General features: G+C 37.4%; 1 protein-coding gene across 4 annotated transcripts in view; it reads left to right on the top strand.

The window, feature by feature from the left end:
* The window catches only part of EML6 (EMAP like 6), a 282,419-nt gene that overhangs the window by 176,784 nt on the left and 78,497 nt on the right, over nt 1-27,138 (top strand). For all 4 annotated transcript variants that reach the window (XR_015249223.1, XM_086701101.1, XM_025931862.2 and 1 more), the window contains exons 12-18: nt 92-259; nt 1,342-1,448; nt 5,111-5,229; nt 7,995-8,181; nt 9,439-9,544; nt 16,363-16,456; nt 26,920-27,020. Coding sequence is in view for 3 of the 4 variants with exons in the window: in XM_086701101.1 (XP_086557227.1) it covers nt 92-259; nt 1,342-1,448; nt 5,111-5,229; nt 7,995-8,181; nt 9,439-9,544; nt 16,363-16,456; nt 26,920-27,020 (882 nt within the window). In the remaining variant the exon portion in view is untranslated. The remainder of the gene's footprint in view (nt 1-91; nt 260-1,341; nt 1,449-5,110; nt 5,230-7,994; nt 8,182-9,438; nt 9,545-16,362; nt 16,457-26,919; nt 27,021-27,138) is intronic.

Below are 27,138 nucleotides of genomic sequence, written 5' to 3'. Positions count from 1 at the left end.
GATTTCACTTTTCAGCCTGAATCAGAATGTAATATTTTAATCAATGAATTGTATTTTTTGCATTACTAATCTCTTCAAAATATCTTTTCAGGAGCCAAATTTAGAAAGTATGTGGGCCATTCTGCACATGTCACAAATGTCCGCTGGTCCCATGACTTTCAGTGGGTATTGAGCACAGGAGGGGCTGACCACTCAGTTTTCCAGTGGAGATTTATTCCAGAAGGTGTCAGCAACGGTCTGCTGGAAACTGCACCCCAGGGTAAAACCAATTATAATTTTTCAAGCTTTTTTTTTTTTTTTTTGGCAATAAAAATTTCAAAGAATGTTCTAACATCTCTCCTGGACATAAAGAGTTAAAGCAATTTTTGAAAAATTCATCCCTATAATAAAATTTAAAATTAAAAGTAAAAACAAAACTTTTGAGTTATATGTGAATTAGTTGGTTAATTTCCTTCAAAAGATTTTGTTTATACCAGATGCCAGTTGAAGATCAAAGGTTTACATGAAGAATTAGCCTTTGAGAATGTCAGGAACAAATCTACCTCAGCCTCCTTAGGACAACTATAACTGTGGTGGGTCTACTCAGGCTGCAGGGGGACAGAGGGACAGAGTGACCTTAGGAGTTGGCTCCAGAGTGAAGTTCAAAGAATGGTCCACAGTTGGGACTGAAGTCTTCTAGTTCACTGGATGTGTAGTCTTTTAATTTACTGTCATGCCAGCAGGAGTAATCAGGTAATAAAATTTGAAACCATATGAGGAAATGTTTTCATTGGGACAGTTTCTGCAGGGGTTTTGACCCTGGCAATTACTGCCACTTGGTAGATGTGGCAAAGGCTAAGAACTAAGTGGTTAGATTTCCCTTTATTTCAGCCTTCATTTTGGTAAAACGTTCCCCTGGCCTTGCCTTTTCTTTCTCTCTCTCTCTGTTTCGTTCTTTCCCTTTCTTTCTTTCTTTCTTTCTTTCTTTCTTTCTTTCTTTCTTTCTCTCTCTCTCTCTCTCTCTCTCTCTGGCCCTTTTCAAAGCAAGATTTAAAACACAAAGATTTGTTACAGAAGTGTGGCAATGAGTTCTGTCTGCTGGGGAGGGGTGGGGGAGAATTGCCCAGGTCTGTTAACGCTACTGTAAGGGGTGAGATGATGTGCTGAACTTAACCAAAAGATGGAAGGGATGGTGGGGGGGGGGGGGGGAGACATTTTAAGAACCTACATCAAAGGAAAACTAAGCTATATTGATTTTTTTTAATTTACTTTGCTAGAAGAAAGAAAATATTTTAGATAAATGTATAAGCTATTTTGGGTCTCAGAACTTTTGCTTGTTTCTCACGGGTTGTGTTTCTGCAGAAGGTGGCACTGATTCTTACAGTGAAGAGTCTGATTCGGATTTATCTGATGTGCCAGAGTTGGACTCTGATATTGAGCAAGAAACTCAAATCAATTATGATCGCCAGGTCAGTAAGCAGAGGGCCTCCTAACAAATGCCTTACAGCCCAGAATGTCGATCTCACTGGATTTGGATGTTGCACTAAAAATGGCTGGTACTTGAGCAGAAGAGAATCCAGACAAGAATAAGGAAAATTACCTACTTCTTGTCTTTAAGCACAGATTGAAAATAAGGCATTTACCCATTCACATTATTAAAAAAAAATTTTTAGTGGAAAGTAGTACCAAATTTTTAAATTGAACCCATGACAGAGTTTTCTGCCTTTCGAGCGCCTAAAACTTAAAATATTATTTTGCAGAAAAATGTGCAAGCAAGCTAAAGTATTCTTAATTTTCTTAGCAGATCTGAAAGCATGTGGTTTCTGGGGTGCCTGGGTGGCTCAACTGGTTAGGCATCCAACTCTTGGTTTTGGCCCAGGTCATAATCACATGGTTCATGAGTTAGAGCCCTATGTAGGGCTCTGTGCACTGACAGTGTGGAGCCTGCTTGGGATTCTCTCGCTCTCCCTCTTACTCTGCCCCTCCCTCATTCATGCACACACTCTCTCTCTAAATATAAATAAATAAATAAATAATAAAATTTTAAAGCATGTTTTCTTTACAGAATTGGTAGCTTTAAAGCCATGGTAGTTTTCAAGATAACTAGCATCCTGGTTTCTCTCTCAACTTCCGTATACCGTTATCCATTTAATTGAAGTTAAAACCCAAATACAATACGTATGATCTCTCCAGTCCGAAATTATCGCTAGTAGAAAAGTTACACAATTTCAAAAAAATTGGGTCCTAGTTTTTTTAAAGTAGACATTTCATTTTAGTGCTGAACAGTGAGTATTAAAGAGAACATTCCTTCATAGGAATCTGGAGACATCTCACCTTTTTTATGGTTGGTAACTGAAGGTGTTCTATTTTCTTTCTTGTCATATCATGAAAGTATGTGAAGTAGACTCAGTGAACATGGAGTAAGATTTCCGGTTTCAGACATAGCAAATGTCACTGTTGCCCATGGAGACTTACCATATAGGCCTGTGGCAGCTGCTGTGTATTACCTGTCTCTACAGGGCCGGATCCTGCTCTGTATGTACACCAAATCCAACCTCACAATAACCCTGAGATGTTAACTATTTTGCCCACGTCCACCTCACCCGTAGTATTGAGATAAGAATGAGGATCTGGGCTGCTCTCCAAAGCATACATTCTGCATATTGCTTGGCTTTGCCACTGCGTAAGCACTGAAACTTTCCAGATGATAATTATCACTCATTGATTTAGTGTTTGAAAAATTAGAGGCAGTCTGACTGATGGTTTGGGTCAACTTCGTGACTAAGTCAGCTTGACCACATGTTGATACAATGAATTATGCAACAAAACTAAAGATGAGGATTGAAAAGAAATTATTAACGTAGATATATATACACAGTGAATAATGTTATGTCCTCATATCCAGGGGACATGGAATTTAAGCAAAGTGAACATAAAATTTAGGAAAAAAAGAAAAGCAATATCTTAGTTGGGATTTTTTTATGTAATAAAAGATGTTAGTCAAAGAATGAAAAGACTTGACTATACTGAAATCCATGCCTAGGATTTATATATTCTCCCTGGTATCTTAGTTTCTGAAGCTTTCGTCTATATTACTTATTTACATTATTTTTTTGTTCTTGAATTACTCCTGAGCAGAAAGTTTTATTCTATTCTACAAATGAGAATCTTAGGTCCACAGAGTTTATGAGACTTGTTCCAATAACCTGTAGAAATGCCAAGACCAGAATTCAGTGCTCTTGAGGAGTTGATGAGCTGAAGAAAGCATCATGGACTCAGATGGATAATTAGCTTAAGATTTTACAAGCTTAATTCATTGTATCTGCAGTAGACAAAGCAATAATGAGGTATCTTCTGAATCCTTTTTTTAAAAATTTTTTTATTAAATCTAAAACAGACTTAATTATAATATATCATCTTTCTAGTTACATAGCTTTATCAAATGAAAATTTTCCCTATGAAGATGAGCAATTACTAATAGATTGTACTTCATTTTGAATGTGTTAAATTGATATCTGTTGATAGTAGGGCATATATACATGGTAGCAAAACAGACTAATTTTTTATCTACATTTAAATTGTAGGAAATGTTCTCTGAATCAGCAGCACATTTTAGGTGCTAGGTTAGGCCAAACTTTGCTCTAAATCTCAGAGTCTAATCTGTCAAGATGCATAAGATTATGACTGAAGATAATTCCAGAGAGTGATCACCATGATTCATGAGGTCTGTGTTTTGCAAATGAATCATCAAGAGATTTCTCACCTTAGAAAAAAATTATAACAAAATATTTTATTGATTTTTATTGATGATTTTATCAAGTAATTTCCTTTCTTATTTACCAGAAAATTAATACCATATTTTCTGAATATGTATTATTTAAACTTAAAATCTTGAACCCCAGTGATTTAAAAGATATTTCAAGTTAGTTTTGTTCATTGGGAAGTAAAATGCAGTCTCATGTCTTAGGTATTCAGTTCGGTTTATCTTTTCAAAGAAGCCACTCTTGTTTGTCTTTTCTATTGTCTGTTTTCTATTGTCTATTTCATTTATTTCTAATGGTTTAAAAAAATTTTTTTGATGTTTATTTATTTTTTGAGAGATAGGACAGATTGCAAGTTGGGGAGGGCCAGAGAGAGAGGGAGACACAGAATCTGAAGAGGCTCCAGGATCTGAGCTGTCAGCACAGAGCCCAATGCTGGGCTCAAACCCACAAGCCATGAATGAGATCATGACCTGAGCCGAAGTCGTCACTAAACTGACTGAGCCACCCAGGCACCCCTCTACTCTAATGTTTATTATTTCCTTCCTTCTGGTAACTTTGGGTTTAATGTATTCTTTTTCTTGTTCCTTGAGGTACATTGTTCCGTTGTTTATCAGAGAGGTTTTTTTTCCTTAATGTATGTTTATATAGCTACACACTTTGCTCTTGGAACTGCTTTTGCTGTATCACATAAGTTTTGTTACATTGTTTCCATTTTCTTTTGTTTCAGATATTTTCTATGTTTCTATGTTCTTCTTTGATCCACTGGTTGTTCAAAAGTGTGTGGTTTAATTTCCACATACTTAAGAATTTTCCAGCTTTCTTCCTGTTACTGATCTTACTTTCATACCACAGTGTCCAGAAAATATACTTGATATGATTTCTATATTTTTCAATTTATTGAGACATGTTTTGTGGCCTAACATATGAGGCATCCTGAGAAGAATGTGTATGTTGCTACTGAGACATGGAATGTTCTGGTTATGTCTGCTAGGTTACTTGGTCTGCAGTGTCTTCATCTGCTGTTTCCTTATTGATTCTTTGTCTGGATCATCTATCCATTATTCAGAGTGACTCTTCCCGACTATTACACATTGATGTTTATTTCTCCTTTTAGTTCTGTTAGTATGTGCTGTATGTATTTAGGTGCTCTGATGTTGGGTGCATATTTAAAACTCTTATATCTTCTTGATGAATTTGACCCATTTATCATTATATAATGACCTACTTTGTCTCTTGTGACCATTTTTAGCTTCTCATGTTCTCAAAAACTTGATTTCCTACAGTTAAAGACCTCCTGAGAATGCCAAGATATTAATAATTTTGAAACCTGAAGAGTCTCAACTAAATGTTTTCTGCTATGCTTTAAGGTTTACAAAGAAGATCTACCTCAGCTAAAGCAACAAAGTAAAGAGAAAAACCATGCAGTGCCCTTCCTCAAAAGAGAAAAGGCTCCTGAGGACAGCTTGAAACTCCAGTTCATACACGGGTGGGTGCCTGTCACCAGCCTTATCAGCAGAGCAGTGGGGTCCTCTCTTCTTGGTGCTGACCCACTTCAGGCTGGCTCTTCTCTCCAGTGTGTACTTACCTGAACTTGATATTTTAACCATGATTATCTGTCCAGTATTCTTAGTTGATGTTCTCTGGCCATAACAGTGTGTGTATCTAGATGTTTCCTGCTTCAGTAACTTCCATGATGGGTATGTTTCTGTGGCCCATTGTTATCATGCTCCATTGTCTCTGCCATTGCTGCTCCCATTATCCCCATATCTCCTGTTCTATTTAGTTGGCTCCACTCTGACAGTATTTCCTTTAAACAATTTTGCTCACATATGGCCAAAATAATTTTGAATTTTGAAAATCATATCATACACAACCTATCACCCTTGAGGTTGACATCTAAAATTTTTTGGGGTGCCTGCATGGCTCAGTTGGTTGACTGTCCCAACTCCAGCCCAGGTCATGATCTCACAGTTCATAAGTTTAAGCCCCACATTGGGTTCAGTGCTGACAGCTCAGAGCTTGCTTTGGATTCTGTGTCTCCCTCTTTGCCCCTTCCTGGCTCATGCTCTCTCTCTCTCTGTCTCTCTCCCCTTCAAAAATAAATAAACATTAAAAAAATAAAAAAAAATTTTTTTCAACATAAGGTTAAATGATTGTGAAGAATATAACATCTAGTGTTTTATTAATACATCATTCATTTACGTGGAATGTTGGAACCTAATTCATTAGGTTCAAATGAACCTAATTCATTTACGTTGGAACCTAAATGTCATTCATATTTGTTTCTCACCATCATCAATTTTAAAAATACATGAGCTCATATTTCTGTTCCACTTCTCCCATAGAATATTACATGAATATTACACTAATGTAATATTTTTATGCTTGAAAGCCTTTTGTTGATCACCCTATCATACCTTCTGCGAGGGAAGAAATGTATATAAGTGCAGTTTAAATTTAATTCCCTGCCATCCTAAGTCTCTAACTCGTGTTATCTAGTATGGTACCCACTAGCCACTGAAAGCCACTGAGTGCTTGAAATGTGGCTAGTCTCAATGCACACGTGTTGTACATGTAAAATGCACACTGGATTTCAAAGACTTAGCATGAAAAAAGAAAGAAAGAGATTTCATTAAATGTTTTCTATTGATTGCATGATATTTTAGACATAATGGGTTAAAAGTTCTTAACATTTTTCATCTGTTTGTCTTTATCTTTTTTTAATATGACAATAGAAAGTTTTCACTTACCCACATGGTTTGCATAATATTTCTATTGAACATTGCTGCTATGATTGTTAATTTTTTTCTGGATTGAATTCTTGTTACAACTATTAGTATTACAAAGTTTATCAGACCAACATAAATATAGTACAGATTCTAATAAGTAGTTACTAAATGTAAAAAATTTTATTGGAAAAAAATTAAGATTTTTTTCACTGAATTCAGATATGCATGTGTGTGTGTGTGTGTGTGTGTGTGTGTGTGTGTGTGTGTGTGTATTATTGGTAGATTGTGACAGTTTAGCATTGGTTCTATTCCCATTTTTCATTTTTTAACAGTTACAAGCACAGAGAGAGTTTATTTACATGAATAAGTAAAAGAGAATGGAAGCAACTTTATCATAGCAATGTTACTCAATTCTTTAATTTTTCTTGCAATACAGATGATCTATTTCATGATTTTGATATATCACACAATAATATAGTTTAATCTGCCACCTGTCAATTCAATCAAATCACTCTTCAATTTTGTTAAAAGCAAAGAATTGGAAATGACTTGACTTACAGAAGAATTTCATACCTAGTTGTTGGAATTATTCACTTTCAACATCCACACTTGAGTTTGTTTTGGTGTCCCTGGATGGTTCGATGCCCCAGGGTAATACACCACAGTGAAAGTCCAGGTGGACAAGAGGAATGACTTTCTAACATGATAGGAAGGTGATTGAGAAAGGGGAGGTGAGAAGGGAAACCTCCCCATCGTAGATGTGTTCTCAGACTGGTCAGTTTTAAGAAAGAGCACATACAGGGGCACCTGGGTGGCTCAGTCGGTTGAACGTCCGACTTGGGCTCAGGTCATGATCGCATGGTCTGTGAGTTTGAGCCCCGCGTGGGGCTATGTGCTGACAGCTCAGAGCCTGGAGCCTGCTTCAGATTCTGCGTTTCCCTCTCTCTCTGCCCCTCCCCAATATGCTCTGTCTCTCTCTCTCGCTCTGTCAAAAATAAATAAACATTAAAAAAAAAAAAAAGAGCACATACAGTAGTTGAGGATCTAGAAACAAGTTCTGTTAAAATTATCAGCACACTTGGGGCGCCTGGGTGGCGCAGTCGGTTAAGCGTCCGACTTCAGCCAGGTCACGATCTCGCAGTCCGTGAGTTCGAGCCCCGCATCAGGCTCTGGGCTGATGGCTCAGACCTGGAGCCTGTTTCCGATTCTGTGTCTCCCTCTCTCTCTGCCCCTCCCCCGTTCATGCCCTGTCTCTCTCTGTCCCCAAAATAAATAAACGTTGAAAAAAAAATTAAAAAAAAAAAAATTATCAGCACACATTAGCCCTGTTAGAGAGTTGCCACATGTCCTCAGACGCCCTCACACCCGTGTTGAAGACGACTGTCCTAGGCAGCTATGGAGATCCCTGGGATTCTCCTTGTGCATGTCCATATCAACATGTTAGGTTTACCACCTGACCTCTCCTGCTCTGTTCGTTCACTGTTCATTCAACTACCATGCATGTCTTGGACCTGTGCTTCAGTTACAGGGGCTACGACTGTAGAAACAATCTGTTCTACACGCAGACCGGAGAAGTGGTCTATCACATTGCTGCAGTTGCTGTTGTGTACAACAGGCAGCAACACTCCCAGAGGCTGTACCTGGGGCACGATGATGACATTCTCAGCCTGACCATCCATCCAGTGAAAGACTACGTGGCCACCGGGCAGGTGTGTAGTTCTCCTCTAGGATGGTGGTCTAGCCCAAGAGGATTTCATTTTGAGTCCACTTTACATACTAGTTCAAGAAATACTTGGTAGAAACAAACAAGAGGCAATAAGCTGAGGATTCAGTAAATGCTGCGTCATTTCATGATAGTAGAAGAATTAACCAGTACATTACACAGCACTGTTGGGAAGCCTCTGAGAGATTTCCTTCTGACATGAGATCCATAAATAGGATTAGCTAAAACTAAAGTAAGTTCCATGGATGCAGTCTTAATATATTTTCCTCATCACTGTATACCCAGTACTTCGTATATCCTAGGTAACCAGTGAGTGTTTATTGAATGAACCATCTTTTAGTGCTAGTATAACATCTAGTGAATAGTTATTTTTATAAAACTTAAAGTCATGCATTTTGCCTAAATCATTATTTTATATTTTAACCGATATATTGGCTAACTTTGCTAGCCAGTGCATGTGTGTATACTTAATACACCACATTCTATACTGTAATTGGTGTGAGGCAGACCATTGACAAACCAGTGCACCAGTAGCCATTCCAGGGGTAACTGGGGCTCCAGACACCAGTGAGGCAGTTGGCTGGATTCTGCCCAGTTATGTGCATTGTTTTATGTCCCATTTTCCCTTTTATAGTCACTACACCCAACAAGGTTCTTCTTTCCCTTACAATTAAGTGAGGAAAACCACTTTATTAAAATTTTGTTGTTGGGGATTAGTGTCAGAGAAGCTTGTATTCCCTCAAGGAGAATCCATCCTACCAACAGGTAGGCCATGAAACTGTCATTTCCTGGGAGGAAAAGCAGAGCCAGGCCTTCTTGGGATGAGTAAGATATTTGAGATGGTGAAAGAACTCTGAGGATATTGCTGTAACAACACACAGGTGACTTGCTTGACCAGGAAGTGGAATCTTATGCGGAATTGGAAAGGCAGGAGAGAAAAATCTAGAACTCATACAGAAAGCACAGTGGACGTTTGACTTGCAGTTTTAAAGTACCTTGCCTGGGAGCCATGTACCAGGTTAGGCTGGGCTGGCCCCCAATTTGATGCCCAGAACAAGCCTCTTAGACTCTTTGTACCTCAGTTTTATCATCCTGAAAACAATGATTTCCAAGTGTCTTCCTGCTCCCCAAATGTGTGGATGTCTGGGCAGCACTTGACTTTAAGGAACTCTGAAAGTGATTCTAAGGCATCATTCTTGTTATGATTTATAAGTGGTTAATTACACTCATCCTATTATTTAAGGTTGGAAGAGATGCTGCTATTCATGTGTGGGACACACAAACTCTAAAATGTTTGTCACTATTGAAAGGACAACACCAGAGAGGAGTGTGTGCACTTGATTTTTCAGGTAAGCACCAGTTTTCTGCTGAAGTCACTGATGGTTCTGCTTTACTTAGGGCTGGGTTTTGTTTTGTTTTGTTTTGTTTTGTTTTGTTTTGTTTTACAACCTCCTATTTAGTTGAGTTCTGTTTGTAATAAGGTAAGTAAGCCCTTTGTATGTTAGCTACCCATTCTTAGACTGGAAATCAGATATGTGAATACCTCACAAAAAAAATATGTGGCCTTTGGATTATACGAAAGGCCTTTCCCAGTCTTGTTCATTTCCTCTCTCCCAAGTCATTACCCAGAGCTCACACTGTGTTCTGCATTTGCTTGAGCAATTTGAAATCCAGAGCAGCTGTTGCTGTAGATAGTTTTAGTTGCAAACGTCTGGCAGTGACTCAGAACATCAATTTCATCTCTCCAAAGAGGTGGGAGCACAGCACTTGCAATTTAAAATATAAAGAACTAGAGGGAGGGCTGCAAATTCTCTGCAAAAGGCCACTTGACAACACTCGTGTTTTGAAAATAAATTTCATATTTGAAAACTAGAACTGGATTTTCCATCTCTTTAATTTAGAATTTGAACGCAGTGCTAGTAGAATACTAACTGATGAATGTAATTTTCTTTAGGGTGAGGCTGTATCTTTAAGCTAGAAAGGAGAATAAGGGTCTGTTACAGAAGGTGTTTTTACCTAGAATTTTTAATCCCAATAGTAGAAGTTAGATTGGTAGAAAAAAAGTATAAACTTTTTACTGAAAACTGATACTGTAATTTCTTTATTTCTAAATCCCATTCAAATGTTTAATATGTGCAGTGTGTGTAATGGTAGTCATTAAATTCCATGACTCCACAACTGCATTCTCTTTCCTACATCCCTCACTCTCTAGTCTCCTTGCTCAAGCCCAGACTCCCTCTCATCTCTGCCATATTGGTCTTTGATTCCATTCCCATGTTCTCTGGTCCATCCTACCCAGTTCTGGAATCTTTTGGAAGCACAGTTACATTGCCCCCCTGTAGACTCATGTCAGTTGACTGACTCAGGGCCGAGCCCTTGGTTGGACACTCATGACCTTCCATGATCTGGCTTCAACCTTCCTTAGCAGTGTTTCTACCCACTTACCCATTTGTGTTCCTTTACATCTCCCTAAATGCAGGACTGTCCTTTTTTTTGCCCGTGTCCCTTTGTTCATGCTGCTGCCATGTGTCTGTTCAAGTTCTACCATCCTTTAAGACCAAGCTGAAAGTTTCTCCTACAGCCTTCCAGGGAGAAATAACCTTGTCCCTTCTTCTACATCTCTTAGCCCATTGTTGTCATTGCTCTCATGCTACCTGTTGGAGTCCATGTGGTACAGTAGCTGTCTGGGTCAATGTTTCTCATTCAATAAGCTACTTGGGCAGTAGAGCCCATGTCTCTCTTCCCCACTGCACATATTGTAGTGCTATGGACACAGAAGCTCTTCCAAAAATGTGGAGGCATGAATGGAGCTTTGCCTAATATACTTTGTCTTGCCTTTCACTATTACTACTGGTACTTCACATTGTAAACTGTGTTGGGGTGAAAATTAACTTTATTTTTTCACCTATAGCAACATGGAACGGTTTGGGCAATATTTTTGTGACATGCACATCCTCACATACTGTAAACTGCTGTAGAAATCTGAATTGTTACATCATATTAGAAGTTGCTCAATACTCTCTGTGGTTATTGAACCAGTAAAACTTAAGGCTAAAGAGTTCCTACTCCACACTGGCAGACATGTGAGGTCGAGAAAGCATGTGAATACCAAGGAAGCGAGAACAGTGGGAAGCCCAGATAACACACCAAGTCACAGCAAATACAAAGTCCTAAACTTCCAGAAGTTTGATGGACATACAGTTTTAAACTGGAAGTGTCATACATCCTTGATAAAGCAGTAAAATCTAAAAGGAAATCATAATTTGAGTTCAAACATGGTTCTCTTCTAAGGATGTGAGTGAATTTCTTCTGCTTTTTTCCCTCAATAGCCAGACCTCCCTTTTCCTAAAATTAACTTTGCTAGCCAATACATATGTGTATACTTAATATAAAAATTGTATTAATAAATGTACTCTGAAAAAGTAGTAAGATACCCATTAAAGTAGCAAAACTAAATAAAATAATAAAACCTGATTGTGCACTAAATTATGGAGAACCTAATATACAGTATTCATATTTTTGGAAACATTAAAAATTGACTCAGTAACTCCAGCAGACAATTTGACAGCATATAATAAAAGCTGTAATTTAAAATGACAAGTATGTTGACTGTGTGTATTTCATACATATTTCTATGTATCAAGTTAAGTGAAAGAGAAAAATAGAACTCAAAATAGCATCTATTCACTGATTTCCACTGAAAATGTGTGTATGTAAATTAACATATAAACAGAGGGGCAGGAAATTTAGAATAATATAAATAGAATTAAATAATCATTAGAATCTTTTCTCTGTAAAATTAATTTCTTGGTTTTTACATTTAGATACATCAAAATGTTACTTACATACCTTTTAGGGATGGCATTAGAGGATCAAAGACATTGAATACAGATACACTGGTACCCAGTAACTTGACCTCTGTATTTCCAGGAAGTTCTCTCTCTTCCATACCTAGTAGTTTGTAGAAGGAAAGATCAAGAGAGTTAAGTGAACTTTGAAATCTTTCCCTCATAAGGTAGCCCCTCACACCAGTTGCCTGGGGAGAGAAACCAGATGTTTTAGAAAGAGGTTGAGAAGCTGATTCTGTCATTGCTTCTAATTCCCATTTTGGGCAAATAAAGGAATATTGTGATACAAATATTCTCTGCATAAAAAGGATATTTCAGTCTCAACAATATAGTCTCTGTTGCCCAGATAACAATGACTGGGGTGGTGGGGGGGGAGGGTGAGCCATATTTCTTCAGCAACGATGTACTGGAAGCCCTATATCACCTTACCAGCCAAGAATGGGAGATCCACAGAGTTTGGTGGTTTGGCTGTGGTAAAAGTCAAACCGTGGCAGATCCTGAGCTAGAACCCACATCTCCTGGCCTCAGTGCAGGGAAAAGGCCACTAAGCCTGGGGTTGTGAGCTGGCAGAAGCTGTGCCCTGGAGCCCTCAGTGTCACTGACTCCGCCCAAAGGCACGTGTCTCCACCTGCCCCACCCCCATTCACCAGTGTAAAGGTGGAATGGACACGTGGTACAGAGAGGCTTCCACATGAACATCCCCCAGTGAAAAGAGAGTCTTGTCCTAGAACAACCTCAGATCACACATGTATGTGAATTGGAACAGGAGCAGCTCTACCTTTCTTTTGAAAAGTGATAGAAAAGTGAGTAGTCAAAACAGGAGATTATTAAGATTTCCCTACTTAACCATGTGAACAGGGCACCAACATTGGTCATTACCTAGCTGGTGGCACCATCTGTGTACTCTGGACCCCATATCCAGCCATCTCTTATAAGTCAGCTCGTTTGAGGAGGTTCTGTGGAGACCTGATAGTACATTTGCCCCTTATTAGAAAAAGAAATTATCATGGAAATACAAAACAGGCAAATGATGTGAAAAATAGACAACAAATAAGCAATTATACATTGGGGTTTACATTAATCTATACTTGCCACTGTTCCACAGCAAATGGAAAGACATTTTTAATGAAAAGCATTTCTTACAATATAATCCGTAACTCTCTGTGAACAGGAATGAATGAATTTACATTATCTCACTTAATTGAGTGACTCCTTAGCTTTGTGAACGTATTAGCATTGTCTAGGGAAAATGGGCCCATCTTTGTTTTTGTGCTTACAAGATAGAAGGTGCTTCCACATGAATAGAAAACCAGAGTAGAAACAGAAAGTTTCAGCCACATAAATCTTTTTTAGTTTAATATTATCCTCATATTTTTTAAAATCTTCACTGAATAATACTGATTTCCCCAAGGACACCTCTAAGACTAACTGGATTTCACTGTGTTCAATTCTGAAAATCTATGCATTTTTTATGAGCCCTGAATGCAAGGACCAACTTGTAATTGGGTAGAAATTCTCTCTTTCTAATATGCCCCTTACTATTGACATTAAGTACCTTAGAATTATTTCTGGACTTTGTCACTATCCATAATTAATACATACTGTGACTGGAAAGATTTAAAAGGACATTACCTCGACTCTAAAAACATGGCAAAAAAAAACCCCAAAACCTCCAACTGGTCAAGGAACAATGGATTTTCAAAGCTAAAGCCAAGTCTCTTTGGGGGGAGGGTTGGGGTGTGAAAAGTGGGAAAAAATAAAAATGTAGCCAATTCTATTCCCAAACCAGGCAGAAATAGCCTCCACCTGCAGAATTTTAGAAAAGGTCATTATCTTAAAGAAGAGGTGTGACTGTAGAGGCGCCCCTGGATTTGTGCTATTTCTTTGTTTCTCCTCATAGTCACAGACTGGGGTAGAAAGCTGTATAATTGTGAAGACGAGCTGATGGGGCCTAGCAGAAATTCCAATAAAAAGCCAAAAAAATTAATGTACCCTGAGAACTTCTTTAAAAGACATAAAACTTGAACTGCCATTTTAAATGTGTGGATGCTTGCCATCTAAGGACATATTAATAGAGCTACACAGGTTACAAAGGAAAACACAAAAGGTAGACTTAATAAATGGAAAAAAGACACTGAATACCAGTGCCATGTTTTTTAAAGAACTGATCATTAAAACAATTAAAATTTGTATAGCTAGATAACATAGCACATTTCTTTCCCTTCATAGCATCCGTACACACATTCTATCTTTATCTCCCTCGTCATCCTCAGTGTCACCAATCTCCACGCTCATTGGAAACTAGCTTAGTGGGAGGATCACAGAGGAAATGTGATATGATTACTATAAGCCTTAGCAGAGCTTATAATCTAAAAACAGAGAGAGGAAGCTCCAATCTGTCAATCAAATCACAAAAATACAGAAGCATGCTAATACAGAAGCACAACCAGGCCATCCCAAAAGGTATGGAAAGAGTGAGTAATATTGGTAATGAATAGGAAGCCATTACCAGTCCCCTCTCCCAAACGTATAGAAAAGAGGCCTTGAGGACACCAGGGTGACTCAGTTGGTTAAGGGTCCAACTCTTGAGCTCAGTCAGGTCTTGATCTCAGGGTAATGAATTTGACCCCCAACTCTGTTAAAAAAAAAAAAAAAAAAAAGAAAAGAAAAAAGAAACCTCACACAATTTAAAGCCTGATAACGGTTCAGCGTAAGGACATATCGTTCATTGTGATTCAGAAGACACATTTGTTTATAGTAATCACCTGATGATCATTTAGGACTTGTGGAAAGCATGAAATGTCTCTTCTAATACTGAGCCTAGTAGCTTGAAATGGTTCATGTAACTTCCAAATCCTTGCCTCATACTTACCAGCAGTCCAGGATTGAGGAGGATCTGTTAGTGAAGCCAGGCTCTTCCTTCCTCTGACTCTGCTCCTTCCTCTGGAGAAGGAGCAGACCATGGTTCCCGGTAGCTTGGGGAATAGTGTCTGGCCCCAGTAAGGGCACTCACAGTTTGGGCATTGGCTAGCATTTGGGGAGCGTTGCCAGATGTAGCAAATAGAAATACAGGAAGTCAAATAAATTTTAATACAAAGTATGTCTCAGGCCATATAAGTGTAAATACATAATTTAAATATTACATGGACCTACAATAAGAAATTACTCATTACTTATCTGAAATTACAGTTTAAGTAGGCTTCCTTTATTTTACCTGGCAACTCTAATGTGGCATTGACCCCAGACTTGGAAATAGTTGATCACATACTTGTGTTTCTTTATCCTCTCATATTGTGGGTCCTCCGTAGACCAGGAAGACACTCTGTTCAACTGATACGTGTTGAGTCTGGTCACCTATATCCTAACCAGCACGAAGCTAGGGTAGAATCGCTGACTCCATATACTCCTCCTATGAATCTGGCTTGTGAGGAGGCAGCAAAGGAAAGACTGACTGCACGGCTTCTTTGGTCTTGAAGGGAAAAAGCAAGTTAACAATTTTGGTTTTCAAATTTAATTGTACATACAAAGTACAATTTTTTTTTTCTTGGAAGTAAGTTTTTTTTCTTGGAAAACAACCCAAGTGTCTACATTATAGTAACCATTGGTAATCTTATAAATAATATTTAATACTAAGGGAAAATGTTCACTATATAACAATTGAAAAAAGATCAGAAAATAGGATGTTCATTATCATCCTGGTTTTGTTTTTCAAAAGCACATTTATGTAGAGAAAATGACAGGAAATACACCAAAGGTAGGCCTATAAATTGAGGTGATTTATAAATTTCCTTTATCTATATTTTCTAAGTGTCCTATAACAAGCCTACTACATTTAAAATAGGGAAATAAAGAGGTTAGGATTTTTTAATTACAAAATCATCTTGTGAAAGAATTTTTGAGATTAAATTTATTTTCTACAAATGCTCTTATCTTGGAGGTTTAAATAGAACCCAGTGTTTTTAAGCTGAAAATATAGTCACAAAGCCAAATGGTTCTTTGAATAAATGTCATGAGATTTGTCATAAAATAGACAAGGTTTTTGAGACATAACTGAGAGGCTTCTCCCGGCTCCGTGTCTGACACTGGAATGTTAGATCAGTGATTTAATTCATCAACCAGTTGTTGTACATTAAGAAGCTCAGCTATCACTGTTACACATTTCATTCAGTGAGGTCCCTTCAGCATATGATACTTCTAATGTATTGGAGCCTAAATAATATTCTTAAGATCAATTTTGTATTCATCATTACAGTGAATGAAATGTTTTGGTGTTTCATCGAAGAAATGAGTCACTTGACATTTGTGTTGTTTTCATACAGCTGATGGAAAATGTCTGGTGTCGGTTGGTTTAGACGATTTTCACAGTATTGTGTTTTGGGACTGGAAAAAGGGAGAAAAGATAGCCACCACAAGGTAAGAAGGTGCTGAGGTCTTGCAGCATCCTGCTGATTATCTCGCTCCAGTAAAGGTCACTAGTTTTCATTTTCTAGGGAGATTTCTTTCATCTTCAAACTCAGATGGAATTCACACAGAAAGCTTAACACCTGAGGGAAAACATACTGCAATATTTCCTGGTGACAAACCTGACTTACAGCAGTTAATGTTTGTTTCAGGGAACTGGAAAATTCTGAAACACTTTCCGGGGAGTTACTTGTCACTTGGGTTTTAGTAATATATGCGCTGTCTTTATCAAAGCTTTTTCCAGCAGTAGAAAAGCAGCTTTTCTCAGACTTGGGCCTTGTCCCTTGTTTTTCTACAGTCTTGCATCTGGTGAAGGAGTGTCAATGTCACTCTAGTCAGAGGTACCATTTGTCATGAAGCTGTCGCATGCTGGAAAAGGAGGCCCCATCGTGTGCATCTGCCACTCGCTTTCAAAGCAGGCAAATTGTTTCCCTAATCTCCCTGTCTTATAAATAGACTTTTCTAAGACCGTCTGCTGTTTATAGACCACCTGTCCTCCGTTACCCCAGGCTCCCTCCCTGCTGAATCAGCCTGAAGTCTCAACACTACTTTCTACTCCTACTTACATAGGGCTTAGCTGTGTGCCCAGCCATGATCAGAGGTCAGCACGGTTGGCAGCCAAGGCCCAGTGATCGAATTTGTTGCCCAAGACAGGTTATCACTTTCCCTCTCCACTAGTTCTTGTCTACATTAACCAATTTCCCTTCTGTCTTTTGGTATAAAATCATTTTTAAGTTAATGGCTTTGAACCCCAGTATTCACTTTGTAAATTAATACTTCCCTTCACAATATTACATAAGAAAAAAAGGGTTTTTTTGCAATTTGATTTAGTAAACGAAAATCTCTCCGTTGCTGGGGACTCAGAGGAGGAGCAGATGGAGCCCTGAGGACTCCAGCTGACTGTCTTAGGAGGAAAAGAAAAGCTTTTCTGATAAGTGCGGTTGAGATTAAATTCTTGGCAGCAAAAGACAGCTCCCAAATCTGCCTGCCCAAGTGGGCCTTCCTGGTATCTGTCAAGTATTCCTCACTGTTCTATCACCCCCAACTGGCACTCGGATTCCGCTCTTAATTAGAACTCTCCTTTCCCTTTAGACTCATGGACTGAATTTTAGTTTAATATTTCTGATAACATACCAACTGCAGTGCAGATTATTGCAGGCAAAGCCTTTGTCTGCATCTCCAAAGCAACAGAAAAGCAATTTTCCTGCTAAAAAAAAACCTGTGCAACCTTCTGTGTCTCCCCCGTTGTATGCCAGAAACATTCATAGAAATGGAAGAAAGAAATTTTTATTAATATGTCAAAGGAATCTATTCGATATGCTTGGTAGTGTCACTTCTATTTAGTTAACACAAAGTGACTTAACATCATTATGTTAGTAACACACTTTATTTGTGGAATTGCTCCCAAGCCTTATGTCACATTCCTAAAACAGGACACCTGCAAAATTGCCCTCCAAGAATATTTTTGCATTGTAATATTAACCAGGGCTCTTTCCAAGAAGGAATGTCAAGGATTGCTAAAGTTCTTTGAAGACTACTAGATTTTAAAATAACAAATAAGTTGGGGCGCCTGGGTGGCGCAGTCGGTTAAGCGTCCGGCTTCAGCCAGGTCACGAACTCGCGGTCCGTGAGTTCGAGCCCCGCGTCAGGCTCTGGGCTGATGGCTCGGAGCCTGGAGCCTGTTTCCGATTCTGTGTCTCCCTCTCTCTCTGCCCCTCCCCCGTTCATGCTCTGTCTCTCTCTGTCCCAAAAAAAATAAATAAAAACGTTGAAAAAAAAATTAAAAAAAAAAAATAAAAAAAATAAAATAACAAATAAGTAAATATTTCCATAAATGCCTATTTCCATCACATTTACACATATTTGTGTGATCATATAAATATACACATAAATAAAAACCTATTTATGACATTAAGTTACATACTTAAGCAGATAGAAACATTAAAAACTGAGGCATAAGTGTGTCTGGCTGGCTCAGTCAGTAGAGCATGCAACTCTTGATTTGGGGTTTATAAGTTTGAGCCCCATATTGGGTGTAGAGAGTACTAAATATATATATATATATATATATATATATATATATATATATATACACACACATACATAAATATATATATGTGTGTATGTATATATGTATGTATATATATACATACACACACACACACACACACACACACATATATATATATATATATATATCTTAAAAAGAAAAAAACTGGGACCTGAAAGAAGTGACAAAGGAAAACAGGTGATACTTTACTGATGGTACCTTACTGGCTTCAAGGAGTCTTCTTGGTTCCTGAGAGGGCTTAATTTACTCTTAGAAAGGCCAGATCAGTGACACCCCTCCTTTGCACTTTTGTGTGTCAAATCATTGCCAGCGTTGGGCACTAGCAAGGCTTAGCAGTGAGCTTGCTTCTGGCAGCCGGCACTGCTTTGGCCAGACGGTCTTCTACAATAATCCCTATCTCCCAGGATGTGAGAGTTCCCTGTGGAGGGACGGGCAAGTCAGTAGCCATGATGGTGTCACCACCAATGCTGCAGGTGCCCAGTGGGAAGGTGTGCCTCCAGAACAACACTGCACTCTCCAAACCCACCCCTCCGTTGTGAAAATGTTTAATCGAAGCTTCTTTTTTATCAGCTCAGAGAAATTAGAGAAATTCAAGATTGGCATGTAGAGATCTTATTGCACGATCTCTCTGAGACTTGATTAAATCTCTTGGAACAATTTTTCTTTTCCTCTTTGTTAACTTTCATAAAAGATTTCAGTTCCCTCCATTAAAAATGAATTAAGTCTTTTTTTTTTCCTTTTGAAGTTTGTTCATGTTTTAGTGTAACCTACAAGTAACCCATTTAATAACCAAAGTCAATCTCTTATGGGCCGTGATTAAATGGCCTAATGTCAGTGTCAGAGATGAATAATGAGATAATCTGGTACCTTTCTTTCCCTTTACTTGCATTTCTAATGCACCAGTAATAGGGCTATGGGGGACAGTGGCTAATTATTCTTGATATGTTTCATCTCAAAAGTTTGAATGCAGTAGATGAAAGATAGAGTTATCAAGGTGCCTAACAAGAATAATTGGGCTGTCAATGTGAAATAACTATGCTACTGGAAAGCCTGGGACACCATGTAGGCCCAGGATGAGCAGGTGTGTATGTACTTCCGTTTTAGCTTTGTTGCTTTATTTATTATAGGTCCCTACCTTTACACACCTTTAGTGAATATGACGAAGCCTCCTGTATACCAAATTGGCACATTTCTTTTCTCACTTTCCTTTTTAAAAATGTGTATTTTTTTTTAGAATAACATTCTTAAAGTGAAAACAGAGAGTTTTCAAAATAGTGTGTGATCCTTACAGAAATTCAAAGTCCAAAAAAGCACTGAGAAGAAAATGAAAATCACAATTACACTGCCCACGACATAGCCAACGTTTTAGCATACATTCTTCGGTAAACATTGGTCTAGTATTTTGATCCATTTTTATTCATAGGTGAGATTGTATAAACACAAAACAGTGTTCATGTCTGTACAGGGAATGTAATTCGTTATACCTGCTCTCAATTTTCCTGTCAGTCTTCTCTAGCATCTTTTCTTTAAAGTTTTTATTAATGATTTAGAATCTGTGGGGATTTTCCTCCAATCAAGAAATCTTTGGATGCTTAAAGTCTCTTAGGGTTATCTGGTTTATTTGTCCTCTTGGTGTTCACATTTTCTCTTCTTACATATCTAAACTTGTATCTCTGTCTCCTACTTGTTTCTAATACTTCCAGTGATGTGTCTTGGCCTTAGTGTCCATGCTTCACTTTGGACTTTGATACAAACGAAGGGAGAAAGTTCAAAAATCAATTCCTTCTCCTTTCCCTGCCTGTCATTCTGGGGCCCATGCAATGGGTATGGAGATGTCTGTCCTGTTCTTTTAACTTACTGTGGAAAATTTCAAAGTTACGCAGAAGTGGAGGAAACAGCATAATGGACTCCCTTCAGCCCTGTTGATCAACCTACAGATGGTACAGATCTCTCCCCCCTCATTTTTTTTCTCTTATGACTTATTTGCTAAAATATTTTAAAGAAAGTTTAAGACCACTTGTCATTTGACCTGTATATACTTCATTAAGCATTTCTAATTTTAAAAGCATATTTTTATTTTATTATTTAATTGAAGTAGAGTGTACAATATTATGTTAGTTTCAGGTGTACAACATAATGATTTGACATTTATATACATTATGAAATGCTTACCATGATAAGGGTAGTTTTCTGTCACCATACAAAATTTTTAAAATATTACTTTGTTTCTTGCTGTCCTTTGCATTGGTGACTTAGTTATTTTGTAACTTTAAGATTGTACTTCTTAGTCCCTTTCAGCTATTTTGCTCATTCCCCACCAGTATGTTTTCTGTATTTATGAATCTTTCTATTTTGTTTGATTTGTTCATTTGCTTTGGTTTTTAGATTCCACATGTGAGTGAAATCATATGGCATTTATCACTGTCTGACTTTTTTCACTTAGCGCAATACCCTTTATGTCCATCTGTGTTGCCACAATGACAAGATTTCATTCTTTTTAATAGCTGAGTAGTATTCCAGTGTGTGTGTGTGTGTGTGTGTGTGTGTGTGTGTGTGTGTACACACCACATCTTTTTAATCCATTCATGTATGGATGAACACTTGGGTTGCTTCCATAGCTTGTTTATTCTAAATAAAGCTGCAGTAAACATAGGGGCACATATATCTTTCAGAATTAGTGTTTTCATTTTCTTTGGGTAAATACCCAGTAGTGAAATTACTGCATCCTATAATATTTCTGTTTTTAATTTATTGAGGAACCTCAATACTATTTTGTCAACAGTGGCTGCACCGATTTACATTCCTACCAATGGTGCATAGGTTTCCCTTTTCTCCATATCCTCACCAGCACTTGTTATTTCTTGTCTTTTTGATAGTAGTCATTCTGATGCGTGTGGGGTAATACCTCATTGTGGTTTTGATTTGCATTTTTCTGATAATGAGTGATATAGAACATATTTTCATGTGTCTGTTGGCCACCTGTATGTCTTCTTTGGAAAAATATCTATTCAGGTCTTCTGCCCATTTTTTTAAAAACTTACTTATTTGTTTTGAGAGACACAAAAAGTATGAGAGCGGGGAATGGGCAGAGAGAGGGGAAGAGAGAATCCCGAGCAGGTTCCCTGAGGTCAGCACACAGAGCCCAATGCAGAGCTTGAACTCAACAAAACTGCAAGATTATGACCTGAGCCGAAACCAAGAGTTAGATGCTCAACCACCTGAGCCACCCATTCACGCCTGTCCATTTTTTAATGGGATTTTTCTATGGTGTTGAGTTGTATAAGTTCTTTATTCTGGATATTAACCTCTTATTGGATATGTCATTCGCAAATGTCTTCTCCCATTCACTAGGTTGCCTTTTTGTTTTGTTGACAGTTTCCTTTGCTGTGCAAAAGCTTTTTATTTTGGTGTCTTGATAATTTATTTTTGCTTTTGTTTCCCTTGCCTGAGGACACCTATCTAGAAATACGTTATTGAGGTCAGTGTCCAAGACATTACTGCCCATGTTTTATTTTAGGACTTTGATGGTTTCAGGTCTCACATTTCGGTCTTTAATCTATTTGTGTTTACTTTTGTATAAGATATAAGAAATTCCTTTTCGTGTACCTTTCCAATTTCCCCAGCACCTTTCATTCAAAGGCTGTCTTTTATCCATTATAAATTCTTGCCTCCTTTTTCATAAATTAATTGACCTTATAGGCGTGGATTTGTTTCTAGGCTCCTTATACTGTTCCATTGATTCATGTGTTTGTTTTTGTGCCAGTACCATACTGTTTTGATCACTATAACTTTGTAGTGTATCTTGAAATCTGGGATTTTGATAACCTCCTGTGTTGTTCTTTCCCAATATTTCTTTCACTATTCAAGGTCTTTGTGGTTCCATACAAACTTTAGGATTATTTGTTGTAGTTCTTTGAAAAGTGCTATTGATATTTTGATAGGGATTGCACTGAATCTTTAAAGTGCTTTGGGTATTATGGTCATTTTAACAATATTAATTCTTCCAATCCATGAGCATCATGTATTTTTCCTTTAGTTTGTGTTGTCTTCAGTTTCTTTCATCAATATCTTACAGTTTTCACAGTGTAGTTCTTCAACCTCTGTGGTTAAATTTATTTGTAGATATTTTATGCTTTTTGGTGCAATTATAAATGGGATCTTTTTAAATTTCTCTTGCTGCTGTTTTGTTATTGGTGTATAGAGATGCAACCGATTTCTGTGTATTAATTTTGTATTCTGCAACTTTATTAAGCTCATTTATTAGTTCCAATAGTAAGACCATGTATGAAACACCCACGGCTAACATCATACTGAATGGTGAAAAACTGAAAGCTTTTCCTCTAATAAGATCAGGAACAAGACAAGGATGTACACTCTTACCACTTTTATTCAACATAGTACTGGAAATATTAACTGCAGAAATCAGGCAAGAAAAAGAAATAAAAGGCATCCAAATTGGTAAGGCAAAAGTAAAACTGTCACTATTTGCATATGTCATGATTGTATATAGAGAAAACCCTAAAAGACTCCACCAAAGGTTCCTCCATGTCTTCTCTTTGCCAATTAAAGCTGCTGTAAACATCCATACAGATTTTTGTGTGGATATAAGTTTTCAAGTCCTTTAAGTAAATACTGAGGAACACAATTGCAGGGTATCGTGGTAAGAATATATTTAGTTTTGAGGGTTTTTTTTGTTTTGTGCGTGTGTGTGTGTGCGTGTGTGTGTGTGCGTGTGTGCCCACGTGCGAGGTCGGGGGGGGGGTGGTTCATTGCTTTTTTTAATCTAAATTTTAGTTAGCTAACATATGGTGCAATATTGGTTTCCAGAGTGGAACGCAATGATTCATCACTTACCTTCAACACCTAGTGCTCATCCCGTCAAGTGCCCTCCTTAATACTCATCACTCATCTAATCCACCTCTCACCCACCACTCTCCATCAACCCTCAGTTTGTTCTCTATTGTTAAGAATTGGTTGTGGTTTGTTTCCCTCTCTCTTCTCCCCCGCCCTTCCCATATGCTCATCTGTTTTGCTTCTTAAATTCCACATATGAATGAAATCATATGGTATTTGTCTTTCTCTGATTGACTTATTTGGCTTAGCATAATACATTCTAGCTCCATCATTCTAGCTGCCATCTAGCTCCAATACATTCTAGCTGCCATCACTTCAAATGGCAAGATTTCATTTTTTGATGGCTGGGTAATATTCCATTGTATATATGTACCATATCTTGTTTATCCATTTAACAGTCAATGGACATTTGAGCTTTCTTCATAGTTTGGCTATTGTTGATAATGCTGCTATAAAAATTGGGGTGCATGTACCCCTTTGAATCTGTATTTTTGTATCTTTTGGGTAAATACCTGGTAGTGCAATTGCTGGATTGTAGGGTAGTTCTATTTTTAACTTTCTGAGGAGCCTCCATACTGTTCCCCAGAGTGATGGTACTAGTTTCCACTTCTACCAACAGTGCAAGAGGTTCCCCTTTGTCCGCATTCTTGCCAACACCTGTTGTTTCTTGTAGTGCTAATTATAGCCATTCTGACACGTGTGAGGTGGTATCTCATCATGGTTTTGATTTGTATTTCCCCGATTATGAACGATGTGGAGCATCTTTTCTTGCATTTGTTAGCCATCTAGATGTCTTCTTTGGAAAAGCGTCTATCCATGTCTTCCGCCCACTTCTTTACTAGGTTGATTGTTTTTTGGGTGTTGAGTTTGAGAAGTTCTTTATAGATTTTGGATACTAACCCTTTATCAGATATGTGGTTGTAAATATCGTCTCTCATTTCATAGGCTGCCTTTTAGTTTTGTTGAGAATATGTTTAGTTTTGTAAGAAACAGCCTGTCTTCCAAGGTACCTGTACCATTCTGGATTCCCATCAGCAATGTACAAGAGCTCCTATTGCCCCACATCCTCCAGCATTTGGTGACATACACCAATTACTTTAAAAGTTCATCTTTTCCCCCTTGATTTGAGATCCTATCTTTGTTATATACTACATTTTAATATTCATTTGGGTCTCTTTATACATGTTCTATTTTGCCATTAGTTTATCAATTTGTGCACCAATACCCCACTGTTTTAATTATGGAGGCTTTATAAATTATATTAATATCTAGGAGAGCTACTCTTCCCACTTTTCCTTTTTAGAGTTTTCCTGATGATTACTGCTGGTTTATTCTTCCATGAGAACTTTAAAATCAAGGAGTCTAACCCCAGATTAAAAAGCAAATAGGGGCGCCTGGGTGGCGGAGTCGGTTAAGCGTCCGACTTCAACCAGGTCACGATCTCACGGTCCGTGAGTTCGAGCCCCGCGTCAGGCTCTGGGCTGATGGCTCAGAGCCTGGAGCCTGTTTCCGATTCTGTGTCTCCCTCTCTCTCTGCCCCTCGCCAGTTCATGCTCTGTCTCTCTCTGTCCCAAAAATAAATAAAACGTTGAAAAAAAAAAAAGGCAAATAAACACCAAAAGCTCTTTTTTTATTGCAATCAAGTTGAAAAAAATTTTTTTAAGTTAGGGAGTATTTACACTTTTATGATTGAATTTTCCAACCAAGAACATGGAATGTATTACCATTTTTTAAGTCTTTTTTTCCATCTTACAGATGTGGAGTTTTGTTTCACTCACTTATGTTTGATACAAATTTCTTGTAAATTTATGCCTTGATTTTTTTGCTGTTTATAGAATCATTTGTTATTACTTTTTGGTTGTTTTTTTTTTTGTATATATTAAGGTTATTGATTGTTTAATTTTATACACTGCAGCTTGACTAAATTATCTTGTTTGTCATTGTTTTTACATTACTTCTTTTGAATTTCCTAGGTAAATAATTATATCATCTGCAAATAGAAATAGTATTACCTCTTCCATTCCAGCTCCTAAGCCTTTAATTTTAAAATCTTACCTAATTGCATTTGTTAATATGTTAAATACAAGGTTAAATAGCAGTGGTAATAATCTTGTTCCTGATTTTATTGGGAATGACATTAAGTAAGAATCTGACTTTGCGTTCACACACACAAAAACACATCTTGAATAAGCTACTGTTTCAGCACTTTATGCTTCTAAAGGATAATGGTGCATAACATATGGAGAGTCAGCCTGTGTATAGTTATTCTTGAATGAATCTGGGTTTTTCAATGAGAGCCAAGGACTTGAGGGAAATATAAATGTCTAAGAGATAAATCTCCATTAATTCCTACTTTACTGAGTGTGAATTGACTATTTTTAAATCACACATGAGTGTTAGATTTTTGTAAAATAACTTTTCAGTATCTGTGAAATGACATAATTTTTCTTAGGCATGTTAATATGATGAATTGTACTATTTGAGTCCTTCATAATAAACTACCCTTGCATTCAGTCATAAAGTCTGATTGTTTGATGTGCTAGTGGATTTTCTTGGCTAGAATTTTATTCAAGGTATTACTATTTATATTCATTAGAGATATTATTTATATTATCTATATATATTATTATCTATATATATTATTAGTTATATAAATATTACTATTTATATTCATTAGAGATATTGGTCAGCTGTGCTCTTTTTGTTAACTGTTTTAATTTACATAATGAAGGTTTTGTCATAATATACCAAAGAAGACCATCAAATAGTCCATTAAATCCATTAAAATCTATTAAGTCCAGTAAATCCTTAAATTCTAAAGTGATTATAGTCTATAGCAAAATTTTCCTGGCGCTATGGAACACCAGGTCTAAAGCTCCAGGTCTACAATCAGTCTTCATTTTTATATTTGTCCTTCTGTATCTTTGGTTATCAACTCGTATTTCTGAATGCAGAGCATCCTAAAGTACCTTGAATCAACATACAACATCCTTTCTCTCCCCATTGGTATGAGCCAAAGGCTTCCATTCCTAGTTAATAATTTCTAGCTGAACTTTCATATAACCTAAAGTTATGCTGCCCACAGCAAAGAATATTATATTTGAAGCTTCTCATTAATATGACTCCAGTATCTTCCCCTTTTTCCTATACAAGACCTCTATATCCTGAGAATTACAATCTTATGCTGGTGGCATGAATTTTATCTTGTGGAGACATTCTGATCCATTATAAATACTTTGTTAATTTGTTTAAAACAAACTACTACACTTTGGTAGCAACATTAGAGTAAGAAGAGAGGGCTCAAACGTGCAAAGAAAAGCAAAGCTCGTGATTTTAATATAGACCTCATGTGTATTTTAAACTATTTTCTAATTTACTTGTCCTGTTACATGTGTTTGATGCAAGTTAAACCAAATGTATACTTTTAATAAAACTCTGTATCAGTGCTTCCATGAAAACTGGATTTTTTTTTCTTGTCGGTCTCTTGCAGAGGACATAAGGATAAGATATTTGTGGTAAAGTGTAACCCACACCATGTTGACAAACTGGTTACAGTTGGGATGAAGCACATCAAATTCTGGCAGCAAGCAGGTACTGTTCTTTGGGTTTATCGTTTATGTGGTTGAAGAGCTTTAAAAAAAATAAATAAATAAATAAAAAAAAAAACAAAATCCAACTGAAAAAAAGGCCACCACCACTACCGAGCAAT

The sequence above is a fragment of the Puma concolor genome, chromosome A3 (assembly GCF_028749965.1).
Source record: "Puma concolor isolate L17-30 chromosome A3, mPumCon1.1.hap2, whole genome shotgun sequence".
NCBI classification, from domain to species: Eukaryota; Metazoa; Chordata; class Mammalia; order Carnivora; family Felidae; genus Puma; species Puma concolor.
The sequence above is the reverse complement of the archived record's forward strand: the minus strand, read 5'-3'. Positions and strand labels throughout refer to the sequence as shown.